The 12,081-nt window shown below is 69.6% G+C and overlaps 2 protein-coding genes and 1 long non-coding RNA gene across 3 annotated transcripts; 2 read left to right on the top strand and 1 right to left on the bottom strand.

The window, feature by feature from the left end:
* Nucleotides 1-473: 473 nt before the first annotated feature.
* On the bottom strand, nt 474-1,569 carry LOC138061191 (uncharacterized). The gene is made up of 2 exons (XR_011134821.1): nt 1,443-1,569; nt 474-1,401 (listed from the first exon to the last, which is right to left on the bottom strand). It is a non-coding gene; the product is annotated as an uncharacterized lncRNA (long non-coding RNA).
* Nucleotides 1,570-1,766: 197 nt separating this feature from the next.
* On the top strand, nt 1,767-3,751 carry COX7A1 (cytochrome c oxidase subunit 7A1). The gene is made up of 4 exons (XM_068909838.1): nt 1,767-1,825; nt 1,910-1,999; nt 2,766-2,850; nt 3,666-3,751. The coding sequence occupies exons 1-4, from the start codon at nt 1,811-1,813 to the stop codon at nt 3,722-3,724; spliced, it is 249 nt and encodes an 82-aa protein (XP_068765939.1). The 5' UTR covers nt 1,767-1,810; the 3' UTR covers nt 3,725-3,751.
* Nucleotides 3,752-4,781: 1,030 nt separating this feature from the next.
* On the top strand, nt 4,782-10,482 carry POLR2I (RNA polymerase II subunit I). The gene is made up of 6 exons (XM_068909459.1): nt 4,782-4,902; nt 5,947-6,001; nt 7,127-7,200; nt 7,473-7,547; nt 9,437-9,488; nt 9,574-10,482. The coding sequence occupies exons 1-6, from the start codon at nt 4,844-4,846 to the stop codon at nt 9,634-9,636; spliced, it is 378 nt and encodes a 125-aa protein (XP_068765560.1). The 5' UTR covers nt 4,782-4,843; the 3' UTR covers nt 9,637-10,482.
* Nucleotides 10,483-12,081: the final 1,599 nt, after the last annotated feature.

Genomic DNA, 12,081 nt, shown 5'->3' with positions numbered 1-12,081 from the left:
GGACCCTATATACCCCCTTAGGGCATTTATATAGTCCCCTGGGGGTAGTTATGGGCCATATATGCCCCCCTGGGGACCCTATATACCCCCTTAGGGCATTTATATAGTCTCCTGGGGGTAGTTATGGGCCATATATGCCCCCCTGGGGACCCTATATACCCCCTTAGGGCATTTATATAGTCCCCTGGGGGCAGTTATGGGCCATGTATACTGCCCTGGGGCACTTATATAGTCCCTTGGTGCAGTTATGGGTGGTATATACCCCCCTGGGGACTTGATAGACCCCCCCCCCTTAGGGCATTTATATAGCCCCCTGGGGCACCTATATAGCCCCTGGGCCAGTTATGGGCCATACTCCCCCTCTGGGGACCTTATATACCCCCTTAGGGCGTTTATATAGTCCCTTGGAGCAGTTATGGGCAGTATATACCCCCCCTGGGGACTTGATAGACCCCCTTAGGGCATTTATATAGCCCCCTGGGGCAGTTATGGGCCATGTATACTGCCCTGGGGCACCTATATAGCCCCCTGGGGAAGTTAAAGAGCCTGTATACCCTCCTGGGGGGGCTCTATATCACCTTCTGGGGTACCTATATAGACCCCTGGGGCAGTTATGAGCCATATATAGCTCCCTGGGGACTCTATATAGACTTCTGGGGCAGTTACAGGCCCTATATAGCCCCTGGGGACTCAATATACCCCCATAGGGCATTTATATAGTCTCCTTGGGGCAATTATGGGCCGTATATACCCCCCTGGGGACTCGATATACCCCCTTAGGGCATTTATATAGCCCCCTGGGGCAGTTAAAGGGTCTGTATCACCTGCTGGGGCAGTTATGGCCCTATATACTCCCCTGGGGGACTGTATATATCTTTTCTGGGGCATTTATATAGCTTCCCAGGGCAGTTACAGGCCCTATATATGCCCGGGAGCATCTATATAGCCCCTGGGGTGTCTACATACACCTCTAGGGTATCTCTATAGCCCCCCAGGGCAATTACGGGCTCTATATGTCCCTCTGGGGCATCTACATATGGCCCTAGGGCAGTTATGAGCTCTATATACCCCCCTGGGGACTCTATATACCTCTCTGCGTCATCTATATATGGCCCTGGGGAATGATGGGCCCTATATACCCCCCCCGAAGCATCTATATGTCCCCCAGGGCAGGGACGGGCCCTATATACCCCCTTGGGGGCTCTGTTGCCCCCCCCGGGGGCAGTTAAGGGCTCTATGTCCCCCCAAGGGGCAGCTATAGGCACTAACTACCCCCCCCGGGGTACTTCGGGGGGGGGGGCGCCCGGACGCCTGGGCCCTTCCCTGGCACCCGGACGCCTGGGTCCCTCGGATGCTGCGGGGACGCCCGGGCTCCTCAACACTACGGGGGCGCCCGGACGCCTGGGCCCCCCCCCCCAATACCCCGGGGGGGGCCCGGACGCCTGGGCCCCCCCACCCCGCACACGCGTGTGCTGCAGCCGCCGGTCACTGTGTGATGGCGCGGCCCCCGCTCCAGGCCCTTTTTACCGTGTATTTATTGGGGGGGGGGAATGTTTTTTTGGGGGGAAAACCGAGGGATTTGGTAAAGGGGGGGGCAAGGGACAGGGTTTGGGGGGGGGGTCGAAGCAATAAAACCTCTTTGCAGAAAGAGCGAGTTCGGCTCCAATTTGAGCGGGTTTGGGGAGGGGAGGGGGTGCACACGCGTGTCCCCCCCCATGTCCCGCCCCGCACACGCGTGTCCCCGTGTCCCCATGTCCCGCCCCCCCCCCCCGGCGCAGTGTCCTTGGCGGCTGCGAAGGGCACCGGAGCGATGAGCCCGCTGCTGGTACCGGATTTTGGGGGGGGGGGGTGGATTTAGGGGGGGGGGATTTGGGGGTCGCGCTCACCCCATTCCCTGCCCCCCCCCCAGGCCGCCCGTCTGGGGCTGCTTCGCCCCCGGGGCCTCGGGGCCCCCCGGAGCCTCCACAACCGCGTGGCCGAACACCAGAAGCTCTTCCAGGTTTTTGGGGGGGGGGGGGCCGGATGCCTGGGCCCCTCGGGGGGGGGGGACCCGGACACCTGGGTTTTCTGGGGGGGGGTCTGGATGCCTGGGTCCCTTGGGGGGGGGGCACCCGGACGCCTGGGCCCCTTGGGCAGGGGCATCTGGATGCCGGGGTCCTTTGGGGGGCACCCGGACGCCTGGGCCCCTCGGGGGGGCCCAGACACCTGGGTCTTGTTGCGCGGCGGCCCGGACGCCTGGGTCCCTTGGGGAGTGCCCGGATGCCTGGGCCCCTTGGGGGGGCCTGGACACCTGGGTCTTGTTGGGGGTGGCCCGGGCGCCTGGGTCCCTCGGGGGGGCCTGGACGCCTGTGTCTTGTTGGGGGGGGGGGCCGGACGCCTGGGTCCCTTGGGGAGTGCCCGGACGCCTGGGCCCCTTGGGGGGGCCTGGACACCTGGGTCTTGTTGGGGGCGGCCCGGACGCCTGGGTCCCTCGGGGGGGGTGCCCGGACGCCTGGGCCCCTTGGGGGGGTGTCCGGACACCTGGGCCCCTCGGAGGGGAGGATCTGGATTCCTGGGTCCTTCAGGGGGTGCCCGGACGCCTGGGCCCCTCGGGGGGGGGGGATCTGGACACCTGGGCCCCTCAAGGGGTGGGGGACACCCAGATGCCTGGAACCCTTTGCTGGGGTGGGGGGGAAGGTGTCCCGGACGCCTGGGCCCCCTGGGTTGGGGTCAGGGGTGACCCGGACGCCTGGACCCCCACCTGATGCCCCCCACCCCCCCGGCAGGAGGACAACGGGCTCCCGGTGCACCTCAAGGGGGGGGCGCTGGACACGGTGCTCTATCGCTTCACCACCCTCGTCTGCGTCGTGGGTGCGTGCGCCCGGACGCCTGGGCCCCGCGGCCGCGGGCAGGGGGCAGGACGCCTGGGCCCCCTGGGGGTGGGGGGGGGCAGGACACCTGGGCCCCCTGGGGGTGGGGGGGGCAGGACGCCTGGGCCCCCTGGGGTGGGGGATGGAGGGCAGGACACCTGGGCCCCCTGGGGGTGGGGGATGGAGGGCAGGACGCCTGGGCCCCCTGGGGTGGGGGGGGCAGGACGCCTGGGCCCCCTGGGGGTGGGGGGGCAGGACACCTGGGCCCCCTGGGGTGGGGGTTGAAGGGCAGGACACCTGGGCCCCCTGGGGGTGGGGGATGGAGGGCAGGACACCTGGGCCCCCTGGGGGTGGGGGGGCAGGACGCCTGGGCCCCCTGGGGTGGGGGATGGAGGGCAGGACGCCTGGGCCCCCTGGGTTGGGGGGGGCAGGACGCCTGGGCCCCCTGGGGGTGGGGGGGCAGGACGCCTGGGCCCCCTGGGGTGGGGGATGGAGGGCAGGACGCCTGGGCCCCCTGGGGGTGGGGGAGGGGCAGGACACCTGGGCTCTATTTTTGGCCCTGAGGGTGGCCGGGGGTGGGGGGTGGGGGGGAGCAGGAATGCCGAGCCCGGACGCCTGGGCCCCGCTGGGCACGGAGCCCGGACGCCTGGGCCCCGTGACTGGTGCAGGGTTGGGGGGGGGGAGGCAGGGAGCTCGGACACCTGGGTCCCTCGAGGTTTCGGGGGGGGGAGCCCGGATGCCTGGGCCCCCTGGGTTGGGGTCGGGGGTGGCCCGGACGCCTGGGCCCCCCCCCGGTGACGGCGCCGTCCCCCGCAGGCACCTGCTGCTCGCTGCTGTCGCTGGCCAGGGCCTCGCTGCCCCGCGGCGGCGCCTGAGGGACAATAAACCTGCTCCCCCCCCCCCGGCCCGGGGACCCCGCGTCACCTCCCTGGCACCCGCCGCGCCCAGGGGCCCCGGACGCCTGGGCCCTGCGCCCGGGGGGGGGGGGAGAGGCGTCGAGCGATTTCTTTGGCTGAGGCGCCGGGCGGCGACGCTGCGCGGTGACGCGTCCTCGCCGGGGGGGGGGACGTGGGGACAGGGGGACACAGGGAGGGGGGGACACAGGGAGGTGGGGACACGGGGATGGGGGGACACAGGGACAGGGGGACACAGGGACATGAGGGGCCATGGAGGTGTGGGGACACGGGGACGTGGGGACGCGGGGACGTGGGGATGGGGACACAGGGCCATAGGGGCCATGGAGCCGTGGGGACACGGTGTTGGGGGGACACGGGGGAGGTGGGGACGTGGGGACATGGGGGCCACGGAGCCATGGGGACACGGTGCTGGGGGGACATGGGGACGTGGGGACACAGGAACAGGGGGACATGAGGGCCATGGGGACCAGGGAGCCATGGGGACACGGGGATGTGGGGACACGTGGACATGGGGACATGAGGGGCCATGGAGGTGTGGGGAGACGGTGCTGTGGGGACACGGGGAGGTGGGGACAGGGGGATGGGGGGAGGTGGGGACAGGGGGACATGGAGGCCACGGAGCCATGGGGACACGGTGCTGGGGGGACATGGGGACGTGGGGACACAGGAACAGGGGGGCCATGGAGCCGTGGGGACCAGGGAGCCATGGGGACACAGGGATGTGGGGACACGTGGACATGGAGACATGAGGGGCCATGGAGGTGTGGGGACACGGTGCTGTGGGGACACGGGGAGGTGGGGACAGGGGGATGGGGGGACAGGGGGACCAGGGAGCCATGGGGACACGGTGCTGTGGGGACGCGGAGACTTGGGGACACAGGGACAGGGGGGAGGAGGGGACAGGGGGACACAGGGCCACGGGGATTTGGGGCCACGGGGACACCCGGACACGGGGGGGGGGGGGCCAAGGGGCCGCCGGCTCCGCGCTCCGCGCTCTCTTGGCCCCGCGGACGCGCCGTAGCGGCGGGCGGCAGCGCGCCTGCGCCCAGCCGGGCCCCGCCCCCCTCCGCCGCCGCCATGGAGTCGGACGGGACGTACGAGCCGGGCTTCGTGGGGATCCGCTTCTGCCAGGAGTGGTGAGGGGTCCCCGCCCCCCCGGGACCCCCCCGAGACCCCCTGGACCCCCCCCGGGGCCTCCGGGACCCCCTGGACCCCCGCCGGGGCCTCCCGGACCCCCCCTGGACCGCCCCGGACCCCCCCGCGCCCTCCCAGACCCCCCCCGAGACCCCCTGGACCCCCCCGCGCCCTCCCAGAACCCCCCCGGGACCCCCTGGACCCCCCACCGGGGCCTCCGGGACCTCCCAGGACCCCCCGGACCCCCCCTGGACCGCCCCGGACTCCCCCGCGCCTTCCCAGACCCCCCCCCCGGGACCCCCTGGACCTCCCGGACCCCCCCGAGACCCCCTGGACCCCCCCGGGGCCTCCCGGACCCCCCCTGGACCGCCCCGGACTCCCCCGCGCCCTCCCAGACCCCCCCCCGCGCCCCCCTGGACCCCCCCGGGGCCTCCCGGACCCACCCTGGACCTCCCCGGACTCCCCCGCGCCCTCCCAGACCCCCCCCGAGACCCCCTGGACCCCCCCGGGGCCTCCTCGGACCCCCCCGGCCCGCCCCGCGACCCCCTGGGCTTCCCGGACCCCCCCGGCGCCCCTCCGGTCCCCCCCGGGCCCCGCTGCGGCCGCCGCGCCGCTTCCCGGCGTCCCCCGCGCCCCCTCCCCGCCCGCCGCCTCAGGCCCCGCCCACACTCACCCCCTCAGGCCCCGCCCACACTCACCCCCCTCAGGCCCCGCCCAACACTCACCCCCCTCAGGCCCCGCCCACACTCACCCCCCTCAGGCCCCGCCCACACTCACCCCCCTCAGGCCCCGCCCACACTCACCCCCCTCAGGCCCCGCCCACACTCACCCCCCTCAGGCCCCGCCCACACGCCGCCACCGACGCGCCTTGGCCCCGCCCATCAGACCCCCGGCAGCGCTTCCAAGCCCCGCCCACAACGCCGGGCCCCGCCCACGCGCCTTGGCCCCGCCCACAAGGCCCCGCCCCCGATGTGCCCCAGCGTGGGGGGGGGTCCCGGCTGTTGCCACCCCCCGAGACCCTACAATAACCCCCCCCCCCCCCCCAGCAACAACATGCTCTACCCCAAGGAGGACAAGGAGAACCGCATCCTGCTCTACGCCGTGAGTGTCCCCGGCGCTCCCAGCGCTCCCAGTCCGGGACTGGGACCAGTCCGTAACCCCCCCGGCGCTCCCAGTGCTCCCAGTCCGGGACTGGGACCAGTCCGTAACCCCCCCAGCGCTCCCAGTCCAGGACTGGGACCAGTCCATAACCCCCCTGGCGCTCCCAGAGCTCCCAGTCCGGGACTGGGACCAGTCCGTAACTCCCCCCGGCGCTCCCAGCGCTCCCAGTCCGGGACTGGGACCAGTCCATAACCCCCCCCGGCGCTCCCAGAGCTCCCAGTCCGGGACTGGGACCAGTCCGTAACCCCCCCGGCGCTCCCAGCGCTCCCAGTCCGGGACTGGGACCAGTCCATAACCCCCCCCGGCGCTCCCAGAGCTCCCAGTCCGGGACTGGGACCAGTCCGTAACTCCCCCCGGCGCTCCCAGCGCTCCCAGTCCGGGACTGGGCCTGGGACCGGTCCGTAACCCCCCCCGGCGCTCCCAGCGCTCCCAGTCCGGGACTGGGACCAGTCCGTAACCCCCCCAGCGCTCCCAGTGCTCCCAGTCCGGGACTGGGCCTGGGACCGGTCCGTAACCCCCCCCGGCGCTCCCAGTCCGGGACTGGGACCAGTCCGTAACCCCCCATCCCCCCCCCCGGCGCTCCCAGCGCTCCCAGTCCGGGACTGGGCCTGGGACCAGTCTGTGACCCCCCCCCCCAGCGCTCCCAGTCTGGGACTGGGCCTGGAACCAGTCTGTAACCCCCCCAGCGCTCCCAGTGCTCCCAGTCCGGGACTGGGACTGGACCAGTCCGTAACCCCCCTCCCCCCGTGTCCCTCCTCCCCCCAGTGCTCCCAGTCCGGGACTGGGCCTGGGACCAGTCTGTGACCCCCCCCCCCCAGCGCTCCCAGTCTGGGACTGGGCCTGGAACCAGTCTGTAACCCCCCCCAGCGCTCCCAGCGCTCCCAGTCCGGGACTGGGCCTGGGACCGGTCCGTAACCCCCCCGGCGCTCCCAGTGCTCCCAGTCCAGGACTGGGACTGGACCAGTCCGTAACCCCCCTCCCCCCGTGTCCCTCCTCCCCCCAGTGCTCCCAGTCCGGGACTGGGACTGGGACCAGTCCGTAACCCCCCCCCCATCTCCCCCCCAGTGCCGCAACTGCGACTACCAGCAAGAGGCCGACAACAGCTGCATCTACGTCAACAAGATCACGCACGAAGTGGAGTGAGGCTTAACGGGGCTGCTAATTAGGGGGGGCAATTAATAACAGGGGGGAGGCTTATTAATAAGGGAGGGGTATAATTAATTAGGGCTAATTTGTGGGGGGGTATTAGAGGGCAAGTGAGTGGTGGCAAGGGAGGAGGGCTTGAGGGGGGAGGTTAATGAGGGGTAATTAGTCAAAAGGGGGTTAATGAGGGGGGTGAGCGGGGCGGGTAATTAGCGGCGGGCTCGTTAACGGCTCGATTAACGCCCCCATCTCGCTCCCCCCGTGGCAGTGAGCTGACGCAGATCATCGCCGACGTCTCGCAGGACCCCACGCTGCCCCGCACCGAGGACCACCCGTGCCAGAAGTGAGGGCCCTGCGTGTCCCCCCCCCCGTCGGGGACACCCTGGGGACACCCCGGGGATGTTGGGGGCACCCTGGGGATGTCCCAGGGGTGTTGGGGACACCTAGGGGATGTTGGGGACACTCCAGGGGTGTTGGGGACACCCTGGGGACGTCTCGGGGGTGTTGGGGACACCCTGGGGATGTCCCAGGGGTGTTGGGGACACCTAGGGGATGTTGGGGACACTCCAGGGGTGTTGGGGACACCCTGGAGACGTCCCGGGGATGTTGGGGACACCCTGGGGATGTCCCGGGGTGTTGGGGACACCTAGGGGACGTTGGGGACACCCCAGGGGTGTTGGGGACACCCTGGGGACACCCTGGGGATGTCTCGGGGGCGTTGGGGACGTCCTGGGGACATCGGGGACACCCTGGGGATGTCAGGGACACCCTGGGGACATCAGGGACACCCTGAGAACATCGGGGACATGCTGGGGACACCCTTGTGGCGTTGAGGACACCTAAGGGACGTCGGGGACACCCCGGGGGCATCAGGGACACCCTGGGGACACCCCGGGGGCTTTGGGGACATCCTGGGAACACCCTTGTGGCGTTGAGGACACCTAAGGGATGTCGGGGACACCCCGGGGACATCGGTGACACTCTGGGGACACCCTGGGGACATCAGGGACACCTGACCTTGCTCCCACTGCCCAGCTCCAGGGAGAAACTGGCTCTGCTTGGAGGGGGGGGACCAGAGGGCTCCGATGTCCCCCTGGGGCACCAGTGTCCCCCCCATTCCCAAGCTCCGATGTCCCCACGGGGCACTGAGGTTCCCCCCCATAGCTCCAGTGTCCCCATGCCCAGTGTCCCCAGGGGGCTCGGACATCCCTCGCGGTGGCTCCGGCGTGTCCCCAACGTCCCCATGGGGCTCTGATGTCCCTGGGGGGCTTGGACGTCCCCTGCGGTGGCTCCGGCGTGTCCCCGACGTCCCCATGGGGCTCCGATGTCCCTGGGGGGCTCAGACGTCCCCTGCGGTGGCTCCGGCGTGTCCCCGACGTCCCCATGGGGCTCTGATGTCCCTGGGGGGCTTGGACGTCCCCTGCGGTGGCTCCGGCGTGTCCCCGACGTCCCCATGGGGCTCCGATGTCCCTGGGGGGCTCAGACGTCCCCTGCGGTGGCTCCGACGTGTCCCCGACGTCCCCATGGGGCTCCAATGTCCCTGGGGGGCTCAGACGTCCCCTGCGGTGGCTCCGGCGTGTCCCCGACGTCCCCATGGGGCTCCGATGTCCCCGGGGGGCTCAGACGTCCCTCGCGGTGGCTCCGGCGTGTCCCCGACGTCCCCACGGGGCTCCGATGTCCCCGGGGAGCTCGGACGTCCCTCGCGGTGGCTCCGGCGTGTCCCCGACGTCCCCACGGGGCTCCGATGTCCCCAGGGGGCTCGGACGTCCCCTCGCGGTGGCTCCGGCGTGTCCCCGACGTCCCCATGGGGCTCCGATGTCCCCGGGGGGCTCAGATGTCCCCTGCGGTGGCTCCGGCGTGTCCCCGACGTCCCCATGGGGCTCTGATGTCCCCGGGGGGCTCGGACGTCCCCTGTGGTGGCTGCGGTGGCTCCGGCGTGTCCCCAACGTCCCCATGGGGCTCCCCGGGGGGCTCGGACGTCCCCTGCGGTGGCTCCGGCGTGTCCCCGACGTCCCCACGGGGCTCCGATGTCCCCGGGGGGCTCGGACGTCCCCTGCGGTGGCTCCAGCGTGTCCCCGACGTCCCCATGGGGCTCCCCGGGGGGCTCGGACGTCCCCTGCGGTGGCTCCAGCGTGTCCCCGACGTCCCCATGGGGCTCCCCGGGGGGCTCGGACGTCCCCTCGCGGTGGCTCCGGCGTGTCCCCGACGTCCCCTCGCCCTCTCCCCCCCCAGGTGCGGGCACAAGGAGGCCGTTTTCTTCCAGTCGCACAGCGCCCGAGCCGAGGTGAGCCGGCCGCTTCCGGAGGCCGGGAACGTCCCCGCGTCCCCCCCGCGTCCCCGCCGACCCGCTGCCTCCTGTCCCCGCGCAGGACGCCATGCGGCTCTACTACGTGTGCACCGCCCCCCACTGCGGCCACCGCTGGACCGAGTAGAGAACTGCCGGAGAGCGGTCCTGAGCCCGGATAACGGCGCCGGAGCCCGGATATCGGTCCTGAGCCCGGATATCGGTCCCAGCACCCGGATCTCGGTCCCCTGTTTGGATACTGGTCCCGATCCCAGATCTCGGTCCTGAGCCCCGATCTCAGCCCTGATCCCGGATCTCGGTCCCCAGTCTGGATACTGGTCCCGATCCCGGATCTCGGTCCTGAGCCCGGATCTCGGCCCGGATCTCGGTCCCCAGTCTGGATCCTGGTCCCGATCCCGGATCTCGGTCCTGAGCCCCGATCTCAGCCCCGATCCCGGATCTCGGTCCCCAGTCTGGATCCTGGTCCCGATCTCGGATCTCGGTCCTGAGCCCCGATCTCAGCCCTGATCCCAGATCTCGGTCCCCAGTCTGGATACTGGTCCCGATCCCGGATCTCGGTCCTGAGCCCGGATCTCGGCCCGGATCTCGGTCCCCAGTCTGGATCCTGGTCCCGATCCCGGATCTCGGTCCTGAGCCCCGATCTCAGCCCCGATCCCGGATCTCGGTCCCCAGTCTGGATCCTGGTCCCGATCCCGGATCTCGGTCCTGAGCCCCGATCTCAGCCCCGATCCCGGATCTCGGTCCCCTGTCTGGATTTTGTTCCTGATCCTGGATTTTGTTCCTGATCCTGGATCTTGGTCCCGATCCTGGATCTTGGTCCTGATCCCGGATCTCGGTCCCAAGTCTGGATACTGTCCCGATCCCAGATCTCGGTCCTGATCCCGGATCTCGGTCCCGAGTCTGGATACTGGTCCTGATCCCGGATCTCGGTCCTGATCCCAGATACCAGCCCCAATCCCGGATACTGGTCCTGATCCCAGATCTTGGTCCCGAGCCCGGACAGGGGTCCTGAGCCTGGATACTGGTCCCGATCCCAGATCTCGGTCCCCAGTCTGGATACTGGTCCCGATCCCAGATCTCAGTCCCCAGTCTGGATACTGGTCCCGATCCCGGATCTCGGTCCTGATCCCAGATATCAGCCCCAATCCCGGATACTGGTCCCGATCCCGGATCTCGGTCCCGAGCCCGGACAGGGGTCCCGACCCCGGATCTCAGCCCTGATCCCAGATCTCGGTCCCCAGTCTGGATACTGGTCCCGATCCCAGATCTCAGTCCCCAGTCTGGATACTGGTCCCGATCCCGGATCTCGGTCCTGATCCCAGATATCAGCCCCAATCCCGGATACTGGTCCCGATCCCGGATCTCGGTCCCGAGCCCAGACAGGGGTCCCGACCCCAGATCTCAGCCCTGATCCCAGATCTCGGTCCCCAGTCTGGATCCTGGTCCCGATCCCGGATCTCGGTCCTGAGCCCCGATCTCAGCCCCGATCCCGGATCTCGGTCCCCTGTCTGGATTTTGTTCCTGATCCTGGATTTTGTTCCTGATCCTGGATCTTGGTCCCGATCCTGGATCTTGGTCCTGATCCCGGATCTCGGTCCCAAGTCTGGATACTGTCCCGATCCCAGATCTCGGTCCTGATCCCGGATCTCGGTCCCGAGTCTGGATACTGGTCCTGATCCCGGATCTCGGTCCTGATCCCAGATACCAGCCCCAATCCCGGATACTGGTCCTGATCCCAGATCTTGGTCCCGAGCCCGGACAGGGGTCCTGAGCCTGGATACTGGTCCCGATCCCAGATCTCGGTCCCCAGTCTGGATACTGGTCCCGATCCCAGATCTCAGTCCCCAGTCTGGATACTGGTCCCGATCCCAGATCTCGGTCCTGATCCCAGATATCAGCCCCAATCCCGGATACTGGTCCCGATCCCGGATCTCGGTCCCGAGCCCAGACAGGGGTCCCGACCCCGGATCTCAGCCCTGATCCCAGATCTCGGTCCCCAGTCTGGATCCTGGTCCCGATCCCGGATCTCGGTCCTGAGCCGCGACTTTGGTCCGACCCCGGATCTGGATCCGGATCGCGCTCCGGAGCCCTGGCCGCATCCTGCCCGTTCGCGTAGCCAACAGGATGATTTTTTTGGGGATGAGGCCGCCTCAGCCGTGTCCTTGCTGCGCCGGGCCCCGATCCCCCCCCCGGGTGCCCCCAATTGCCCCCGGGCATCCCAAATCACTCATATACCCCTGCTTGCCCCCCCCCAGCTGCCCCCAATCCCCCCCACATACCCCTGATTGCCCCCCTGGGTGCCCCAAATCACTCACATACCCTCCCAGTTGCCCCCAGGTGCCCCCAACCCCCCCCCCAACATGCCCTCAATCACTCCCTAGGTGCCCCAAATGGCTCCTGAGTGCCCCTAATTGCCCCCAAATCGCCCCCCCATCCCACCCCGAGGTGCCCACATCACCTTATCAAGCCCTGAATTGCCTCCTGGTACCCTGCGTCCCCCCCCCCGAGCTCCGAATCGCCTCCACGGGGCCCCAATTTGGTGCCCTGAACCACCACGGCCGGGGGCAGGGGG

This window comes from Struthio camelus, chromosome 16 (genome assembly GCF_040807025.1).
Source record: "Struthio camelus isolate bStrCam1 chromosome 16, bStrCam1.hap1, whole genome shotgun sequence".
Lineage (NCBI taxonomy): Eukaryota > Metazoa > Chordata > Aves > Struthioniformes > Struthionidae > Struthio > Struthio camelus.
This window is presented reverse-complemented; position numbering and strand designations above follow the sequence as displayed.